General features: G+C 50.5%; 1 protein-coding gene across 2 annotated transcripts in view; it reads left to right on the forward strand.

Moving 5' to 3' along the window:
• IFT122 (intraflagellar transport 122) overlaps positions 1-21,270 on the forward strand; it is a 90,781-nt gene extending 69,511 nt beyond the window's left edge. For both annotated transcript variants that reach the window (XM_073574958.1, XM_073574959.1), the window contains exons 25-29: positions 1,119-1,230; positions 16,766-16,894; positions 18,934-19,010; positions 19,231-19,395; positions 20,733-21,270. In XM_073574958.1, the coding sequence (XP_073431059.1) occupies positions 1,119-1,230; positions 16,766-16,894; positions 18,934-19,010; positions 19,231-19,395; positions 20,733-20,822 (573 nt within the window). In that variant the 3' untranslated portion in view covers positions 20,823-21,270. The remainder of the gene's footprint in view (positions 1-1,118; positions 1,231-16,765; positions 16,895-18,933; positions 19,011-19,230; positions 19,396-20,732) is intronic.

Genomic DNA, 21,270 nt, shown 5'->3' on the forward strand with positions numbered 1-21,270 from the left:
CTCCGACTGGTATGTCCGCGCTCTGCCTCCGACGACAGGTGTGGCCGGGCTCTGCCTCCTCCGACAGGTGTGGCCGCGCTCTGCCTCCGACAGGTGTGGCCGCGCTCTGCCTCCTCCGACAGGTGTGGCCGCGCTCTGCCTCCTCCGACAGGTGTGGCCGCGCTCTGCCTCCTCCGACAGGTGTGTCCGCGCTCTGCCTCCGACGACAGGTGTGGCCGCGCTCTGCCTCCTCCGACTGGTATGTCCGCGCTCTGCCTCCTCCGACAGGTGTGGCCGGGCTCTGCCTCCTCCGACAGGTGTGGCCGCGCTCTGCCTCCTCCGACAGGTGTGGCCGCGCTCTGCCTCCTCCGACAGGTGTGGCCGCGCTCTGCCTCCTCCGACTGGTATGTCCGCGCTCTGCCTCCGACGACAGGTGTGGCCGGGCTCTGCCTCCTCCGACAGGTGTGGCCGCGCTCTGCCTCCGACAGGTGTGGCCGCGCTCTGCCTCCTCCGACAGGTGTGGCCGCGCTCTGCCTCCTCCGACAGGTGTGGCCGCGCTCTGCCTCCTCCGACAGGTGTGTCCGCGCTCTGCCTCCGACGACAGGTGTGGCCGCGCTCTGCCTCCTCCGACTGGTATGTCCGCGCTCTGCCTCCTCCGACTGGTGTGGCCGGGCTCTGCCTCCTCCGACAGGTGTGGCCGGGCTCTGCCTCCTCCGACAGGTGTGGCCGGGCTCTGCCTCCGACGACAGGTGTGGCCGCGCTCTGCCTCCTCCGACAGGTGTGGCCGCGCTCTGCCTCCTCCGACAGGTGTGGCCGCGCTCTGCCTCCTCCGACAGGTGTGGCCGCGCTCTGCCTCCTCCGACAGGTGTGGCCGCGCTCTGCCTCCTCCGACAGGTGTGGCCGCGCTCTGCCTCCTCCGACAGGTGTGGCTGCGCTCTGCCTCCTCCGACTGGTATGTCCGCGCTCTGCCTCCTCCGACAGGTGTGGCCGGGCTCTGCCTCCGACGACAGGTGTGGCCGGGCTCTGCCTCCGACGACAGGTGTGGCCGGGCTCTGCCTCCGACGACAGGTGTGGCCGGGCTCTGCCTCCGACGACAGGTGTGTCCACACTCGCTCACTTCTCACGTCTTCTTCCCACAGGAGCTCGTCCCCATGTGCTACAGATGCTCAACCAACAATCCTTTTCTCAACAACCTAGGGAACGTGTGCATCAACTGCAGGCAGAAATTCGTCTTCTCTGCATCCTCCTATGGTGAGTTGTGCTGGACGGGAGGGATGGTCAATGGCGTCTGTGTCACTGCAGGCATCGGGGGGGGGGACACTGTACGCAATGTCCCGAGAAGTATCGTTCCCCACCTTGTAATCAGTGATTTCTGATTTTTCATTTAGTCTCATTGCCCCCCGAGTGTGTAATATCCGGACCACCTGCCCCTCCCTTGGTATAACCTCCAGCCCCCCACTATGCCGTCTGCTTTTACTGCCATGTGTCAGAACAGCTGGTGGTGCAGAGCTCCCTGATACCAGCGCGGTCCTAGGAGCTACCAGGGTCACAAGTCCGTCCATGACATTTCTTCCTCCTGAATCTTCCCCCATCACCTCTGACTGATATCACTGAGAAGTGGAAGGAACCGCAGCCATGAAATGGGGACCCCGTTACAGAGCGGGGGGCCTAGTGCTGAGGGTATATTCCCACAATCGGGAAGTAGCAGCGCCTTGCATGCAGTGTATGTATGCTCGCTGCGTTCTAATTACGCAGGTAAATCCTTTGATTTACCGCATCCAGTACATTCTATTGTTGCAATATCTGTTGCAGAGTCTGTCGTCTCCACAAGAGAAATTGACATGATGCGTCCCGTAAACCCACACCACATGTCAGTTGACTCGGGTGATTCTCAGGTGCACATACACGATTTCTGGAAATCCCATCCACTATCCTGTAACATCTGGCCTCAGCGTTTTTGAAAAACCGCAGCAATTCCTGATCGTGGGCACGTACCCTCAGGAGCAGAGGGCAGAAAAGTCCCCACCGCTCTGCTGACTCCATAACTGTAGAGTCCAGACCTCTTCTGGTATCTGCACAGACACTACACCCCCGCCGGGAGCTTTATGGCCAAGCAGCTGCATGCAGCCGTACATCACCAAGCACAATGCCGAGCGTCGGATAGAGTGGTGTAATGCCGCCACCACTGGACTGTGGAGGAAATGTGTTCTGTGCAGTGACAGATCACACTTAGTAACATAGTAACAAACTTATTAAGGTTGAAGGAAGACTTTAAGTCCATCTAGTTCACCCCATATCCTATCCTAACTTGCCCTAACATGTTGATCCAGAGGAAGGCAAAAAACCCATGTGGCAAACAGTAAGCTTCACATTGGGGAAAAAAATTCCTTCCCGACTCCACATACGGCAATCAGACTAGCTCCCTGGATCAGCGCAATATTAAGGACACTAGTGTATATACCCTGTAATATTATACTTTTCAAGAAAGGCATCCAGTCCCTTCTTAAATTTTAGTAGGGAATCACTCATTACAGCATCATACGGCAGAGAGTTCCATAGTCTCACTGCTCTTACAGTAAAGAATCTGTATGCTTAAACCTTCTTTCCTCCAGACGTAGAGGATGCCCCCTTGTCCCCGTCACAGATCTAAGAATAAAAAGATCATTAGAAAGGTCTTGGTATTGTCCCCGCATATATTTATACATTGTAATAAGATCACCCCTAAGCCTTCGATTTTCCAAACTAAATAACCCCAAGTGTAATAACCTGTCTTGGTATTGCAGACCCCCCAGTTCCCTAATAACCTTGGTCGCTCTTCTCTGCACCCGCTCCACTTCAGCTATGTCTTTCTTATACACCGGAGACCAGAACTGTACACAGTATTCTAAGTGTGGTCGCACTAGTGACTTATATAGAGGTAAAATTATGTTCTCCTCATGAGCATCTATGCCTCTCTTAATGCATCCCATTATTTTATTTGCCTTTGCAGCATCTGCCGCTAAATGTGAGTTTGTCGTCCACCCATACACCCAGGTCTTTTTCAGTGACTGTTTTGCCCAGTGTTTTACAATTAAGCACATAATTATACATCTTGTTCGTTCTACCCAAGTGCATGACCTTACATTTATCCCCATTAAAGCTCATTTGCCATTTATCAGCCCAAGCTTCTAGTTTACATAAATCCTCCTGTAATATAAAACTGTCCTCCTCTGTATTGATTACCCTGCAGAGTTTAGTGTCATCTGCAAATATTGAAATTCTACTCTCTATGCCCCCTACAAGGTCATTAATAAATATGTTAAAAAGAAGCGGGCCCAATACTGACCCCTGTTGTACCCCACTGCTAACCGTGATCCAGTCCGAGTGTGATCTATTAATAGCCACCCTTTGTTTCCTATCCCTGAGCCAGCTCTTAACCATATTCTCCCCTATCCTCATTTTTCTCATTTTATGCATCAACCTTTTGTGTGGCACCGTATCAAAAGCTTTTGAAAAGTCCATGTACACCACGTCCACTGCATTCCCTTGCTTATCAGATTAGTCTGACAGAAACGTAAACCCATGTTATTTGGTCATGAGGTTCTTCTTCAGATACTCCAGTATAGTATCTCTTCTCTATCTGCGTCTGATGGAGGAGTCTGGGTTTGGTGATTCCAGGAGGACCTTACCCCCTGACTGCATTGTGCCTCCTGTGCAGATGGTGGAGGCGGATAATGGCTATGGGCTGTTATCAGGGGGCGGCCTCGGACCCTAGCTCCAGTGATGGGAAATCTTCATCTTCAGCACTAGACATTGTGGACAACTCTAGCTTCAGCTTTGAGGGCACATTTCTGGGAAGATACTTCTCTTTTCCCCATGACTGCGCCCAGTACACAAGCTTCATACAGACATGGGGGGAGAACATGAGCGGTTGCACAGAGCCCGGACCTCAGCCCCCTCCTATAATGGAGATTGTGAGCTCAGCCTCCCCCCTAACATCAGGGTCTGACCCTCAAATGATCTTCTGGATGAAGAGTCCCACAGACGCCTCCAATGTCTTGTAGAAAATCTTCCCAGAAGAGCGAAACCGTTATATCAGCAGAGGAGGGACTCCATATTAATGTTTATGAAAGGCCAGAAAATCTCCTGGAGGGGGATGTGGAGGGGGCACATACTTTTTCGTCCATATAGTGGATGTATATATCACTGCTCAGAGTGCTGATGGGCTCCGGGGAGGTGTATACATGTATACTCGCAGTCTGGGTGGCAGCTGTTTCCATGTTGCTTTCTTGTTCGTTAATGTTCCTGATCTATAAGGAAACCTCACAAATTATTGTTCCTTCCCCCCTAATATCCGGCCGTCGTCGTGTCCTTGTCTGTTTCCACACGATGGCCCCCACAAGACGTATACAAATGTAACAGCAAATATGCCGAGAAAACGACATCCATATGGAGGAGACGCTACACACACGGAATATCCCGTCCTATAAACGACATCTTGTAATCGTTACTAATATATAGAAAGTGTCATAACAGAGCGGAGCCGCGCAGATCCTGATTTTTGTTCTGCAGCCGCCATCTGCTGTTTATACATCAGCAGCAGAACGATCGCAGCGGAGAAGCTCACAATCTAATGTCTCCAGCAGATAAGCACGACGCAAACCCCGGTACTCCTTCATGAGAAATCAGTCATTCTGCAAACGTCATGCCCACTTACCACCCCCAAAAGTCTCCACTAGGGGGATTGCAATGCTGATCATGTATTCCTGTATACAGGGAGCTCCCCCTAGTGGTGACTGCAGACAGGATCTTATCATGTGTCTCTGTATACAGGGAGCTCCCCCTAGTGGCGACTGCAGACAGGATCTTATCATGTATCTCTGTATACAGGGAGCTCCCCTAGAGGTGGCTGCAGACAGGATCTTATCATGTATCTGTATACAGGGAGCTCCCCCTAGTGGTGACTGCAGAAAGGATCTTATGTATTTTTGTATACAGGGAGCTCCCCCTAGTGGAGGCTGCAGACAGGATCTTATCATTTATCTCTGTATACAGGGAGGTCCCCCTAGTGGGGACTGCAGACAGGATCTTATCATGTATTTTTGTATACAGGGAGCTCCCCCTAGTGGTGACTGCAGACAGGATCTTATGTATTTTTGTATACAGGGAGCTCCCCCTAGTGGTGGCTACAGACAGGATCTTATCATGTATCTGTATACAGGGAGCTCCCCCTAGTGGTGGCTGTAAACAGAGTTTCATCAAGCAACTTTACGATTGTCGGTAGAGGAGGATCAGGTGAGAGGTGCGGAAGGATAGAGTATGGTCCAGCTCTCTAATGTGGCTTGTAAGCCCTGGTATTCTTGTGAAATCCTTTCTTACACCAAGAGTCCATTTTATTCCCCTTGTCCCCTATGATATTTTACGAGGCACAGGAGGAAGGATTGCAGCATATTAAATGGCTCATTGAATCGTCCGCACAGCATTAATTACAGGACAGTGGGTTAATCCTTCTCTAATCCGCACATCAGGGTTTAGCAGTGGGTTAAGTGATACGTCTGTCATTTAGAGCTATATATAGTTGGGCTGCCATAGGATCTCACCAGGCAGAGACTCCAGACTAACCTCTGTGTATGCAGAGACCCAAACTCCTCGCCCAGGACCCATTGTGCTCAGTCCAGTTCTGGTTCTGTAGTAATTCTCGTCAGGAAAGTATACAGGTATATGGTCCCGTCTTCTCTGCAGTGCTCATCCCTCATACTCACACTCTGCAGCAGGCACAGTGCCTTGCGAAAGTATTCGGCCCCCTGGAATTTATTGGTTATTTTAAATTTTTGTGGAAATTCAAAAACTGAAAAGTGGGGCGTGCAATATTATTCGGCCCCATTACTTTCAGTGCAGCAAACTCACTCCAGAAGTTCATTGTGGATCTCTGAATGATCCAATGTTGTCCTAAATGACTAATGATGATAAATATAATCCACCTGTGTGTAATCAAGTCTCCGTATAAATGCACCTGCTCTGTGATAGTCTCAGGGTTCTGTTTGAAGCACAGAGAGCATCATGAAGACCAAGGAACACAACAGGCAGGTCCGTGATACTGTTGTGGAGAAGTTTAAAGCCGGATTTGGATACAAAATGATTTCCAAAACTTTAAACATCCCAAGGAGCACTGTGCAAGCGATCATATTGAAATGGAAGGAGTATCATACCGCTGCAAATCTACCAAGACCTGGCTGTCCCTCTAAACTTTCATCTCAAACAAGGAGAAGACTGATCAGAGATGCAGCCAAGAGGCCCATGATCACTCTGGATGAACTGCAGAGATCTACAGCTGAGGTGGGACAGTCTGTCCATAGGACAACAATCAGTCATACACTGCAGAAATCTGGCCTTTATGGAAGAGTGGCAAGAAGAAAGCCATTTCTCAAAGATATCCATAAAAAGTGTTGTTTAAAGTTTGCAGCAAGCCACCTGGGAGACACACCAAACATGTGGAAGAAGGTGCTCTGGTCAGATGAAACCAGAATCAAACTTTTTGGCAACAATGCCAAACGATATGTTTGGCGTAAAGGCAACACAGCTTATCACCCTGAACACACCATCCCCCCTGTCAAGCATGGTGGTGGCAGCATCATGGTTTGGGGCTGCTTTTCTTCAGCAGGGACAGGGAAGATGGTTAAAATTGATGGGAAGATGGATGGAGCCAAATACAGGACCATTCTTGAAGAAAACCTGTTGGAGTCTGCAAAAGACCTCAGACTGGGACGGAGATTTGTCTTCCAACAAGACTGATCCCAAACATAAAGCAAAATCTACAATGGAAAGGTTCACAAATAAACGTATCCAGGTGTTAGAATGGTGAAGTCACAGTCCAGACCTGAATCCAATCGGGAATCTGTGGAAAGAGCTGAAAACTGCTGATCACAAACGATCTCCATCCAACCTCACTGAGCGCGAGCTGTTTGCCAAGGAAGAATGGGCGAGAATTTCAGTCTCTCAATGTACAAAACTGATAGAGACAAACCCCAAGCGTCTGCAGCTGTAATCGCAGCAAAAGGTGGCGCAACAAAGTATTAAGGTAAAGGGGCTGAATAATATTGCACTCCCCACTTTTCAGTTTTTGCATTTCCACAAAAATTTAAAATAACCAATAAATTCCATTCAGCTTCACAATTGTGTCCCACTTGTTGTTGATTCTTCACCAAAAATTTACATTTGGTATCTTTATGTTTGAAGCATGATATGTGGGAAAAGGTTGAAAAGTTCCAGGGGGCCGAATGCTTTCGCAAGACACTGTATATGGGTATCCGATCCTTTCTCCCCGTCTGCAGCTCTCATCCCTCATCTTCACAGTTAGCAGCAGGCATACGAGTATACAGCTCTGGCAAAAATTAAGAGACCACTTCCAAATGTTCAGTTTGTCTGATTTTTCTCTTTATATTTTTGAGTAAAATGTAAATTGTTCTTTCAGTCTGTAAACTTCTGACAACATGTCTCCGAATTTCCAAGCAATACATTTTGTGGGTTTTTTTTCTGAAAAGGAGAAATGGTCAAAATTTAAAAACAAACCCAGTGCTTTCAGACCTCAAATAATGCAAAGAAAAAAATTTCCAAATTATTTAGAAATAACAATACTAATGTTTTAACTCAGGAAGAGTACAGAAATCAATATTTTGAGGAATAACCATGATTTTTAAAAAGTTTTCATGCATCTTGGCATGCTTTCCACCAGTCTTTCACACTGCTTCTGGTACAATAATGTAAGCAGTTCTTTGTGTGATGGCTTGTGACTATCCATCTTCCTCTTGATTACATTCCAGAGGTTTTCAATGGGGTTTCAGGTCTGGAGAATGGGCTGCCCATGACAGGGTTTTGATGTGGTGTGCTATTAATTTTTCCCAGAGCTTTAAGGTCTTCTCTCTCTTCTGAACCAGGGGAAGAGTCTTGAGGAGATCGTTTGCATATTCCCAGTGCCTTCTGGGATAAGTGAAGAGTCTCCGCGAGCTCAACGATCACTGGGTTTTGGCCGTTGCAGCTGAAAAGAGGAAATCGGAGAAACCAGGGGAAGAGTCTTGAGGAGATCGTTTGCATATTCCCAGTGCCTTCTGGGATAAGTGAAGAGTCTCTGCGAGCTCAACGATCACTGGGTTTTGGCCGTTGCAGCTGAAAAGAGGAAATCGGAGAAACCAGGGGAAGAGTCTTGAGGAGATCGTTTGCATATTCCCAGTGCCTTCTGGGATAAGTGAAGAGTCTCCGCGAGCTCAACGATCACTGGGTTTTGGCCGTTGCAGCTGAAAAGAGGAAATCGGAGAAACCAGGGGAAGAGTCTTGAGGAGATCGTTTGCATATTCCCAGTGCCTTCTGGGATAAGTGAAGAGTCTCCGCGAGCTCAACGATCACTGGGTTTTGGCTGTTGCAGCTGAAAAGAGGAAATCGGAGAAACCAGGGGAAGAGTCTTGAGGAGATCGTTTGCATATTCCCAGTGCCTTCTAGGATAAGTGAAGAGTCTCCGCGAGCTCAACGATCACTGGGTTTTGGCCGTTGCAGCTGAAAAGAGGAAATCGGAGAAACCGCGCGCCGACATCATCTTTTTAAGAAATCTCGAGATGGAAGAGGCCAGGAGCCATTTGGTGAGCTGCATTTCTTGCTACATGTTCACAGATTTACCAGTGGAAAATCCAAACTTCACATGCCACAAATGCAAGCTTGTGACCCTGTTGGAGGAAAAGTTGCAAAATCTCGAAGAGAGGTTAGCTACGTTGAAGATCATTAAGGAAGGTGAAGAGTTCTTGGACAGAGCAGAATTATCTCTTCATGTTACAGAAAGAGAAGAAATTCGAAGTGCACCTGAAGAAACAGAGGAATGGAGACATGTGACCCAGAGAAGCAGGAGGATCAGGAGGCAGTCAGCACCCATACTGCTCAGAAACCAGTACCAGGCTCTCACGCAGGAAAACAATGAAGAAATACATCAGGATAAGACTTTGCCAACAAGCAGCAACCTTGTACGCCCTCAGAGTCCTCCTGGATGGAGAAAGAAAAATGTTGTGAAGAAGAAACGGAGAGTGGTGGTCATGGGGGATTCCCTGCTGAGAGGAACAGAGGCCGCTATCTGCAGACCGGATATAACTTCAAGAGAAATGTGCTGTCTTCCAGGTGCAAAAATTAAAGATGTGTCTGACAGGATATCAGGACTCTTCAGACCTACAGATGACTACCCATTCCTGCTACTACATGTGGGGACAAATGACACCGCAAGAAACGACCTGGAAACCATCTGCAGAGACTTTGAAGACTTAGGCAAGAAAGTGAAAGAACTGGGAGCGCAGGTGGTCTTCTCTTCCATCCTCCCAGTGGATGGCCATGGAACAAGGAGGTGGAATAAGATTCTGCAGGTGAACAACTGGCTACGTCGATGGTGCCGTCAGCAACGATTTGGATTTCTGGATCACGGAGTGAACTACTTATACGATGGACTACTTGCTAGAGATGGGGTGCACCTTACGAAGACTGGAAAGCAGGTATTTGGAAGTCGCCTTGCTACACTTGTAAGGAGAGCTTTAAACTAGAACAACATGGGAAGGGAAGCAAAAGACCAGAAAAAGCCATACACCTGACACATGCTACTGAGAACTCTGCTATTAGAAGTGGAAAGGAAGAACAAAGACGAAAGAATCTAATTAAAAAAAATATTGGAGAAAGAGAAACCAATCACAAACTAAAATGTTTCTATACTAATGCACAAAGCATGGGCAACAAACAAGGAGAATTGGAACTACTAACACAGGAAAAGAAATATGATATCATTGGAATCACTGAAACTTGGTGGGACAATACACATGATTGGAATACAAGGCTAGAAGGATACAACTTATTTGCAAGAAACAGACTTGATAAACGAGGAGGGGGTGTCGCATTGTATGTTAGAAATGTGTATATCTGCACAGAGATTGAAGCTTCAGAGACTGGGAGTTCTGTGGAAACTGTTTGGGTAAGAATACAAGGACAGAACAATGGAAAGGACACCATTGTAGGCATTTACTACAGGCCGCCTGTGCAAGCTGAAGATATGGATGAACTCTTTATGCATCAAATGGCCAAGTTCTCCAAAAAATATGACATAGTTGTCATGGGAGATTTCAACTATCCAGACATTTGTTGGGAATCTCAGGCAAAACTAACAGGTCAAGGAAATTCTTATCCTCTCTTGCTGACAACTTTATCTTCCAAAAGGTAAAGGAGAAAACAAGGGGAACTGCTACCTTGGATCTAATCCTTATAAACAGGGAGGAAATGGTTGAGGAGGTAAAAGTGGCTGGGACCCTAGGAGGTAGCGACCATGCTATTTTAGAATTTTGGATAACTAGAGGCGGAAGACCTGTGAAGACTCAGACGTCAAGGTTAGATTTCAGAAAGGCAGATTTTAAGGGATTCAGAAAGAGAATTGGAGGGATCCAATGGCTGGATATCCTTAAAGACAAAAATGTCCAGGAAGGATGGGAAATCTTGAAAACTGAAATTCTCAAAGCACAGTTGTTAACAATTCTGAAAAGAGGGAAGAATAGGAAGCATTTAAGGAAACCAGGATGGATGAACACAGAACTTAAGCACATGCTAAAAAGGAAGCAAAAAATGTTTATAAAATGGAAAGAAGGAGGCATATCTAAAGAAGAATATAATGCTGTCTGCAGAACCTGCAAGGCACAAATCAGATTATCTAAAGCTGAAAATGAATTGAGGCTTGCAAGAGATGTCAAAAGCAATAATAAAGGATTTTGGGGATATGTCAAAAGTAAAAGAAAAGTCAAAGATGCTATAGGATTTTTACAGGATGAAAATGATGAAATGGTAAGACAGGATGTTGAGAAGGCTGAACTTTTAAATTCCTATTTTGCATCTGTTTTCTCTCAGAAAGGAAATGTAACATCAACTGTTATTCACTGTCCTATTAAGGGAATAGAAGAATCCAGGATATCTATAAACAGAAAGATAGTGAGGAAACACTTAGCTAACCTAAATGTATTCAAGTCTCCAGGTCCAGATGAATTACACCCCAGAGTACTGAAGGAGATAGCAGAAGAAATTTTTGAACCCCTCTCCATAATCTTTGAAAATTCTTGGAGAACAGGAGAAGTCCCAGAAGACTGGAGAAGAGCAAATGTTGTTCCTATCTTCAAAAAGGGGAAGAAGGCGGACCCAGGCAACTATAGGCCGGTGAGTCTGACTTCTATACCAGGAAAGATCTTTGAACAAATTATTAAACAACATGTATGTCAATACCTGGATAAGAATGAAGTGATTAAACAGAGTCAGCATGGGTTTGTAACTAATAAGTCATGTCAGACTAATTTAATTTCCTTCTATGATGGTATTACTGATTGGGTGGATCAAGGAAATGCTGTAGATATAGTATATCTTGACTTCAGCAAAGCATTTGACAAAGTCTCTCATACAATCCTTATTGAAAAAATGACTAAGTATGGAATGGACAAGGCAACTGTTAGGTGTATTCATAACTGGCTTAGTGATCGGACCCAAAGAGTGGTCGTAAATGGCTGCACATCCAGTTGGAAGAATGTCTCAAGTGGGGTACCACAGGGCTCTGTCCTGGGCCCTGTATTGTTCAACATCTTTATCAACGATTTAGATGAAGGAATTGAGGGTAAACTGATTAAATTTGCTGATGACACAAAGCTAGGAGGGATAGCTAATACTAGAGAAGAGAGAGAGAGGATTCAAAAAGATTTAAATAAACTGGAGAAGTGGGCAGCAACTAACAGAATGGTTTTTAACAGGGAGAAATGCAAAGTACTACATCTGGGCAATAAAAATGAAAAAAGCATATATAGAATGGGAGGAATAGGGCTAAGTGACAGCACATGTGAAAAAGACTTGGGTATACTAATAGATCACAGACTGAATATGAGTCAACAGTGTGATGCAGCAGCAAAAAAGGCAAATGCAATTCTAGGATGTATTAACAGAAGCATACAGTCTAGATCACGTGAAGTAATTATTTCCCTCTACTCCTCTTTGGTCAGACCTCATCTGGAATATTGTGTCCAATTTTGGGCACCACATTTTAAAAAAGACATCAACAAACTGGAGCAAGTTCAGAAAAGAGCGACCAGAATGGTGACCGGTCTGCAAACCCTGTCTTATGAGGAAAGGTTGCAGGATTTGGGAATGTTTAGTTTGCAAAAGAGAAGACTGAGAGGAGACTTAATAGCTGTCTACAAATATCTAAAGGGCTGTCACATTGTAGAAGGATCAACTTTATTCTCATTTGCACAAGGAAAGACTAGAAGCAATGGGATGAAACTGAATGGGAGGAGACACAGATTAGATATTAGAAAAAACTTTTTGACAGTTAGAGTGATCAATGAGTGGAACAGGCTGCCACGAGAAGTGGTGAGTTCTCCTTCAATGGAAGTCTTCAAACAGAGGCTGGACAGACATCTAACTGGGATGATTTAGCGAATCCTGCTTTGAGCAGGGGGTTGGACCAGATGGCCCAGGAGGTCCCTTCCAACTCTACGATTCTATGATTCTATGATTCTGCAGCGCTCGTCCCTCGTCTTCACACCCGGCAGGAGGTATATGTTCCTGTCTCCCCCTCTGCAGCACTCGTCCCTCGTCTTCACACTCATCAGCGGGTATATGTTCCTGTCTCCTCTGCCACGCTCATCCCCCATAATCACACTCATCAGCAGGTATATGTTCCTGTCTCCTCTGCAGCGCTCATCCCCCATAATCACATTCAGCATTGTGTATACCGTCCTGTCTCCTCTGCAGCACTCATCCCCCATAATCACACCCAGCAGCAGGTATACCGTCCTGTCTCCTCTGCAACGCTCATCCCCCATGATCACATTCAGCAGTGTGTATATGGTCCTGTCTCCACTGCAGCGCTCATCCCCCATAATCACATTCAGCAGTGTGTATATGGTCCTGTCTCCTCTGCCGCGCTCATCCCCCATAATCACATTCAGCAGTGTGTATATGCTCCTGTCTCCTCTGCAGCGCTCATCCCCCATAATCACACTCCTCAGCGGGTATACGCTCCTGTCTCCTCTGCAGGTCTCATCCCCCATAATCACACTCCTCAGCGGGTATACGCTCCTGTATCCTCTGCAGTGCTCATCCCCCCATAATTACACTCAGCAGCAGGTATACGCTTCTGTCTCCTCTGCTGCGCTCATCCCCCATAATCAGACTCATCAGGGGGTATACGGTCCTGTCTCCTCTGCTGCGCTCATCCCCCCATAATTACACTCAGCAGCAGGTATATGCTCCTGTCTCCTCTGCTGCGCTCATCCCCCATAATTACACTCATCAGCGGGTATATGTTCCTGTCTCCTCTGCAGCACTCATCCCCCATAATCACATTCAGCAGTGTGTATACGGTCCTGTCTCCTTTGCAGCGATCATCCTCCATATTCACACTCAGCAGCAGGTATACGGTCCTGTCTCCTCTGCAGCGCTCATCCCCCATAATCACACCCAGTAGCAGGTATACTGTCCTGTCTCCTCTGCAGCGCTCATCCCCCATAATCACACCCAGTAGCAGGTATACTGTCCTGTCTCCTCTGCAGAGCTCATCCCCCATAATCACTTTCAGCAGTGCTCATTCCCCTTATTCACACCCAGCAGCAGGTATATGCTCCTGTCTCCTCTGCTGCGCTCATCCCCCATAATTACACTCAGCAACAGGTATACGGTCCTGTCTCCTCTGCTGCGCTCATCCCCCCATAATTACACTCATCAGCAGGTATACGCTCCTGTCTCCTCTGCTGCGCTCATCCCCCATTATCACATTCAGCAGTGTGTATACGGTCCTGTCTCCTCTGCAGAGCTCATCCTCCATAATCACATTCAGCAGCAGGTATACGGTCCTGTTTCCTCTGCAGCACTCATCCTCCATATTCACACCCACCAGTGCTCATCTCCCTTAATCACACTCGTTAGCGGGTATATGGTCCTGTCTCCTCTGCAGCGCTCATCCCCCAATATCACTCTGATCAGCGGGTATACGCTCCTGTCTCCTCTGCTGGGCTCATCCCCCATAATCACACTCATCAGGGGGTATATGCTCCTGTCTCCTCTGCAGCGCTCATCCCCCATAATCACACTCCTCAGCGGGTATACGCTCCTGTCTCCTCTGCAGCGCTCATCCCCCATAATCACACTCATCAGCGGGTATACACTCCTGTCTCCTGTGCAGCGCTCATCCCCCATAATCACACTCCTCAGCGGGTATACGCTCCTGTCTCCTCTGCAGCGCTCATCCCCCATAATCACACTCATCAGGGGGTATACGCTCCTGTCTCCTCTGCAGCGCTCATCCCCCATAATCACACTCCTCAGCGGGTATACGCTCCTGTCTCCTCTGCAGCGCTCATCCCCCATAATCACACTCATCAGGGGGTATACGCTCCTGTCTCCTCTGCAGCGCTCATCCCCCATAATCACACTCCTCAGCGGGTATACGCTCCTGTCTCCTCTGCAGCGCTCATCCCCCATAATCACACTCCTCAGCAGGTATACGATCCTGTCTCCTCTGCTGCGCTCATCCCCCATAATCACACTCATCATATACGCTCCTGTCTCCTGTGCAGCGCTCATCCCCCATAATCACACTCCTCTGCGGGTATACACTCCTGTCTCCTTTGCTGCACTCATCCCCCATAATCACACTCATCATCGGGTATACGCTCCTGTCTCCTGTGCAGCGCTCATCACCCATAAGCACACTCATCATCGGGTATACGCTCCTGTCTCCTGTGCAGCGCTCATCCCCCATAATCACACTCCTCAGCGGGTATACGCTCCTGTCTCCTCTGCAGCGCTCATCCCCCATAATCACACTCATCAGGGGGTATACGCTCCTGTCTCCTCTGCAGCGCTCATCCCCCATAATCACACTCCTCAGCGGGTATACGCTCCTGTCTCCTCTGCAGCGCTCATCCCCCATAATCACACTCATCAGGGGGTATACGCTCCTGTCTCCTGTGCAGCGCTCATCCCCCATAATCACACTCCTCAGCTGGTATACAATCCTGTCTCCTTTGCTGCACTCATCCCCCATAATCACACTCCTCAGCAGGTATACGATCCTGTCTCCTCTGCTGCGCTCATCCCCCATAATCACACTCATCATATACGCTCCTGTCTCCTGTGCAGCGCTCATCCCCCATAATCACACTCCTCTGCGGGTATACACTCCTGTCTCCTTTGCTGCACTCATCCCCCATAATCACACTCATCATCGGGTATACGCTCCTGTCTCCTGTGCAGCGCTCATCACCCATAAGCACACTCATCATCGGGTATACGCTCCTGTCTCCTGTGCAGCGCTCATCCGCCATAATCACACTCCACAGCGGGTATACGCTCTTGTCTCCTGTGCAGCACCCATCCCCCATAATCACACTCATCATCGGGTATACGCTCCTGTCTCCTGTGCAGCGCTCATCCCCCATAATCACACTCATCATCGGGTATACGATCCTGTCTCCTGTGCAGCGCTCATTCCCCATAATCACACTCCTCAGCGGGTATACGCTCTTGTCTCCTGTGCAGCGCTCATCCCCCATAATCACACTCCTCAGCGGGTATACGCTCTTGTCTCCTCTGCTGCGCTCATCCCCTATAATCACACTCCTCAGCGGGTATACGCTCTTGTCTCCTGTGCAGCGCTCATCCCCCATAATCACACTCCTCAGCGGGAATACGCTCTTGTCTCCTCTGCTGCGCTCATCCCCCATAATCACACTCCTCAGCGGGTATACGCTCCTGTCTCCTGTGCAGCGCTCATCCCCCATAAACACACTCCTCAGCGGGTATACGCTCTTGTCTCCTCTGCTGCGCTCATCCCCCATAATCACACTCCTCAGCGGGTATACGCTCTTCTCTCCTCTGCTGCGCTCATCCCACATAATCACACTCCTCAGCGGGTATACGCTCCTGTCTCGTGTGCAGCGCTCATCCCCCATAATCACACTCCTCAGCGGGTATACGCTCTTGTCTCCTCTGCTGCGCTCATCCCCCATAATCACACTCCTCAGCGGGTATACGCTCTTGTCTCCTGTGCAGCGCTCATCCCCCATAATCACACTCCTCAGCGGGTATACGCTCTTGTCTCCTCTGCTGCGCTCATCCCCTATAATCACACTCCTCAGCGGGTATACGCTCTTGTCTCCTGTGCAGCGCTCATCCCCCATAATCACACTCCTCAGCGGGAATACGCTCTTGTCTCCTCTGCTGCGCTCATCCCCCATAATCACACTCCTCAGCGGGTATACGCTCCTGTCTCCTGTGCAGCGCTCATCCCCCATAAACACACTCCTCAGCGGGTATACGCTCTTGTCTCCTCTGCTGCGCTCATCCCCCATAATCACACTCCTCAGCGGGTATACGCTCTTCTCTCCTCTGCTGCGCTCATCCCACATAATCACACTCCTCAGCGGGTATACGCTCCTGTCTCGTGTGCAGCGCTCATCCCCCATAATCACACTCCTCAGCGGGTATACGCTCTTGTCTCCTCTGCTGCGCTCATCCCCCATAATCACACTCCTCAGCGGGTATACGCTCCTGTCTCCTGTGCAGCGCTCATCCCCCATAAACACACTCCAGTTTCGCAGGATTACCTTTCACCTAAGAAGCCGATTTGAGGTTTAGCCACTAAGTCTGACTGTAATGGACATATTCAAGCTTTATCCATCCTGTTTTACCCTGATAAATGTGATTAATGATCTGCAGGTTCTGTCTCCATTGTTATGATCGCAGCTTTTTTCTCTGGTTGCAGAAGTGCTGCCTCTGGTAGAGTTTTACCTAGAAGAGGAGATCCCGGATGAAGAGGCCATGTCGCTCATCGACCTGGAGGCCCCCAGGAGTAACGCCAGTAAGGACAGGTGGCAGGAGCTGTCCTCGGCCGGTATCCTCAGGCGCTGTGCACACAGCAGTATTCATGGGTTTTACTTTGTGGTGTAAAATTGTAGAAAATGACAGAAAATCCTCTATTGTGCTGATATGAGAAAAAGTCGTTCCCTCGCTGCACGTATAGACCAGGAGGTGTATAAAGAAGGCCAAAACCGCAAGAGAAGCCGCCTCGGGTTAGATTTGTGCTTCTGTGCCCACCCACTTATTGTCACTGACCAGACCCCCTGCCCGTGTACCCCAACAGTCTCATCGCTTCCTTTTTCTGCAGGAGATCACAGCAGCCAATCAGTAGGCTCCGTGGGGGACATTGGTGGCGGGGGAGCGGCTGGGGGGTCTGGTCAGTGATCACGCCCTCACTCACTCCACGCACATCACGCCCTTACTCGCTCCACGCACATCACTTCCTCATTCGCTCCACTCACATCACGCCCTCACTCGCTCCGCACCCATCACACCCTCACTCGCTCTGCACACATCACGTCTTCAGTCGCTCCGCACACATCACTTCCTCTGTCGCACCGCGCACATCACGCCCTCAGTCGATCCGCGCACATCACGCCCTCAGTCGCTCCGCGCACATCACGCCCTCAGTCGCTCCGCGCACATCACGCCTTCAGTCGCTCCGCGCACATCACGTCTTCAGTCGCTCCGTGCACATCACGCCCTCACTCGCTCTGCGCACATCACACCCTCACTATCTCCACGCACATCACGTCTTCAGTTGTTCCGTGCACATCACGCCCTCATTCGCTCCACGGACATCACGTCTTCAGTTGCTCTATGCACATCACGTCCTCAGTCACTCCGCGCACATCACGTCCTCAGTCGCTCCGCGCACATCACGTCCTCAGTCGCTCCGCGCACATCACGTCCTCAGTCGCTCCGCGCACATCACGTCCTCAGTCGCTCCGCGCACATCACGTCCTCAGTCGCTCCGCGCACATCACGTCCTCAGTCGCTCCGCGCACATCACGCCCTCAGTCGCTCCGCGCACATCACGCCCTCACTCGCTCCACGCACATCACGCCCTCAGTCGGTCAGCGCACATCACGCCTTCAGTCGCTCCGCGCACATCACGCCCTCACTCGCTCCGCGCACATCACGCCCTCACTCGCTCCACGCACATCACGCCCTCACTCGCTCCACGCACATCACGCCCTCACTCGCTCCACGCACATCACGCCCTCACTCGCTCCACGCACATCACGCCCTCACTCGCTCCACGCACATCACGCCCTCAGTCGCTCCGCGCACATCACGCCCTCAGTCGCTCCGCGCACATCACACCCTCACTCGCTCCGCGCACATCACGCCCTCACTCGCTCCACGCACATCACGCCCTCAGTCGCTCCGCGCACATCACGCCTTCAGTCGCTCCGCGCACATCACGCCCTCACTCGCTCCGCGCACATCACGCCCTCACTCGCTCCACGCACATCACGCCCTCACTCGCTCCACGCACATCACGCCCTCACTCGCTCCACGCACATCACGCCCTCACTCGCTCCACGCACATCACGCCCTCACTCGCTCCACGCACATCACGCCCTCACTCGCTCCACGCACATCACGCCCTCACTCGCTCCACGCACATCATGCCCTCACTCGCTCCACGCACATCACGCCCTCACTCGCTCCACGCACATCACGCCCTCACTCGCTCCACGCACATCACGCCCTCACTCGCTCCACGCACATCACGCCCTCACTCGCTCCACGCACATCACACCCTCACTCACTCCACGCACATCACGCCCTCACTCGCTCCACGCACATCACGTCTTCAGTTGCTCCACGCACATCACATCCTCAGTCGCAGCCAATCAGTAGGCTCCGTGGGGGACATTGGGGTCTGGTCAGTGATTACATTTTTTTTTTTTTTTATAATTTAAAGCTTTCATGGGCCTCTTCGTAAAATAAAAATACACTAGTGTACAAGCCCTTTAAGGGGAGGTTCCTGCGGTATATGCAGTGTCCTGGGCCGCTTGTATATAGTGACAGCGCATCTGCCAATGCCTTAACCCGCAACTATAGACGCGCAGACGCTACGGCTAGACGAGAATGAAACGACGCCGGACGACGACCCGTTCACTGCAAAGCTAAGTTTTGAGGTGAGTTACATGTTATCTAAGGAGTGCGACCAGAAATCGCCCCCAAATGTTCTAAATCTCCTCTAGCTCAACCCATTAAAAATGCACCATAGATATGCAGATCTGGGGTCCGCAGCGTCTGGGGGGAGACGCTCCAGCTTTGATATTGTCACTCCTGAACATTATTTGGGGTCTGTGCAGTGAAGATGTGGCTGATGTTCTTCTCTCCCTACAAATGTAGCAGGGCGGCTCCGAGTTCGTCCCTGTGATCGTGAACCGCTCCGTCCTGAGGTCCATGAGCCGGCGGGACGTGATGGTGAAGCGTTGGCCGAAGCCCCTGAAGTGGCAGTACTACCGCTCCCTGCTGCCCGACGTCTCCATCACCATGTGTCAGTCCTGTTTCCAGGTACGAGACGTCATTTATACGCTGCTTCCCGCACATCACGTCCTCAGTCGATCCGCGCACATCATGTTCTCAGTCGCACCGCGCACATCACGTCCTCAATCGCTCCGTGCACATCACGTCCTCACTTGCTCCGCGCACATCACGCCCTCAGTCGCTTCACACACATCACGCCCTCAGTCGCTCCGCGCACATCACGTCCTCAGTCGCACCGCGCACATCACGTCCTCAGTCGCTCCGCGCACATCACGTCCTCAGTCGCTCCGCGCACATCACGTCCTCAGTCGCACCGCGCACATCACGTCCTCAGTCGCACCGCGCACATCACGTCCTCAGTCGCTCCGCGCACATCACGCCCTCAGTCGCTCCGCGCACATCACGTCCTCAGTCGCACCGCGCACATCACGTCCTCAGTCGCTCCGCGCACATCACGTCCTCAGTCGCACCACGCACATCACGTCCTCAGTCGCTCCGCGCACATCACGTCCTCAGTCGCACCGCGCACATCACGTCCTCAGTCGCACCGCGCACATCACGTCCTCAGTCGCACCGCGCACATCACGTCCTCAGTCGCTCCGCGCACATCACGCCCTCACTCGCTCCGCGCACATCACGCCCTCACTCGCTCCGCGCACATCACATCCTCAGTCGCACCGCGCACATTACGTCCTCAGTCGCACCGCGCACATCACGCCCTCAGTCGCACCGCGCACATCACTCCCTCTGTCGCTCCACGCACATCACGCCCTCACTCGCTCCACGCACATCAAGCCTTCACTCGCTCCACGCACATCAAGCCTTCACTCGCTCCACGCACATCAAGCCTTCACTCGCTCCACGCACATCAAGTCCTCAGTCGCACCGCGCACATCACGTCCTCAGTCGCACCACGCACATCACGTCCTCAGTCGCACCGCGCACATCACGCCCTCAGTCGCACCGCGCACATCACGCCCTCAGTCGTTCTGCGCACATCGGGTCCTTAGAGGCTCTGCATTCATCTCGTCGTTATTTGCTCCACGCATCACGCCCTCAGTCGCACCGCGCACATCACGTCCTCAGTCGCACCGCGCACATCACGTCCTCAGTCGCACCGCGCACATCACGCCCTCAGTCGCACCGCGCACATCACGACCTCAGTCGCACCGCGCACATCACGTCGTCAGTCGCACCGCGCACATCACGCCCTCAGTCGTTCTGCGCACATCGGGTCCTTAGAGGCTCTGCATTCATCTCGTTGTTATTTGCTCCACGCATCACGCCCTCAGTCGTTCTGTGCACATCACGTCCTCAGTCACTCCGCACTCATCATGTCCTCACTCACGTTTCTTGTCTTGCAGATGTTTCACACAGAAGATTACGAGCTCCTCATCCTCCAGCACAACTGCTGCCCGTACTGCCGGAAACCCATTGAGGAAGCCGGTCAGTGATGGAACCACGAGCCGCTGGATCCCGATCACCAGCAGAGACCAGAACCAGCCATCACCGACCATCAGTGACCAGAACCGTCCGTCACCGACCATCAGTGACCAGAACCGACCATCAGTGACCAGAACCGTCTGTCACCGACCATCAGTGACCAGAACCGGCCGTCACAGACTAGCAGAGACGAGAGCCAGCCGTCACCGACCAGCAAAGACCAGAACGGACCAGCAGAGACCAGAGCCAGCCGTCACCGACCAGAACGGACCAGCAGAGACCAGAACCGGCCGTCACCGACCATCAGTGACCTGAACCATCCGTCACCGACTAGCGGAGACCAGAACGGACCAGCAGTGACCAATTTGTTTATAATTGTTATTTTATATAAATTGTTAAATCATTTGTACAAACTCTTCTCTGGATTCTATTGTGAATAATAAAATGTTTGATACACGG

Source organism: Dendrobates tinctorius, unplaced genomic scaffold (assembly GCF_039654945.1).
Source record: "Dendrobates tinctorius isolate UK_male_01 unplaced genomic scaffold, ASM3965494v1 ptg000041l, whole genome shotgun sequence".
Lineage (NCBI taxonomy): Eukaryota > Metazoa > Chordata > Amphibia > Anura > Dendrobatidae > Dendrobates > Dendrobates tinctorius.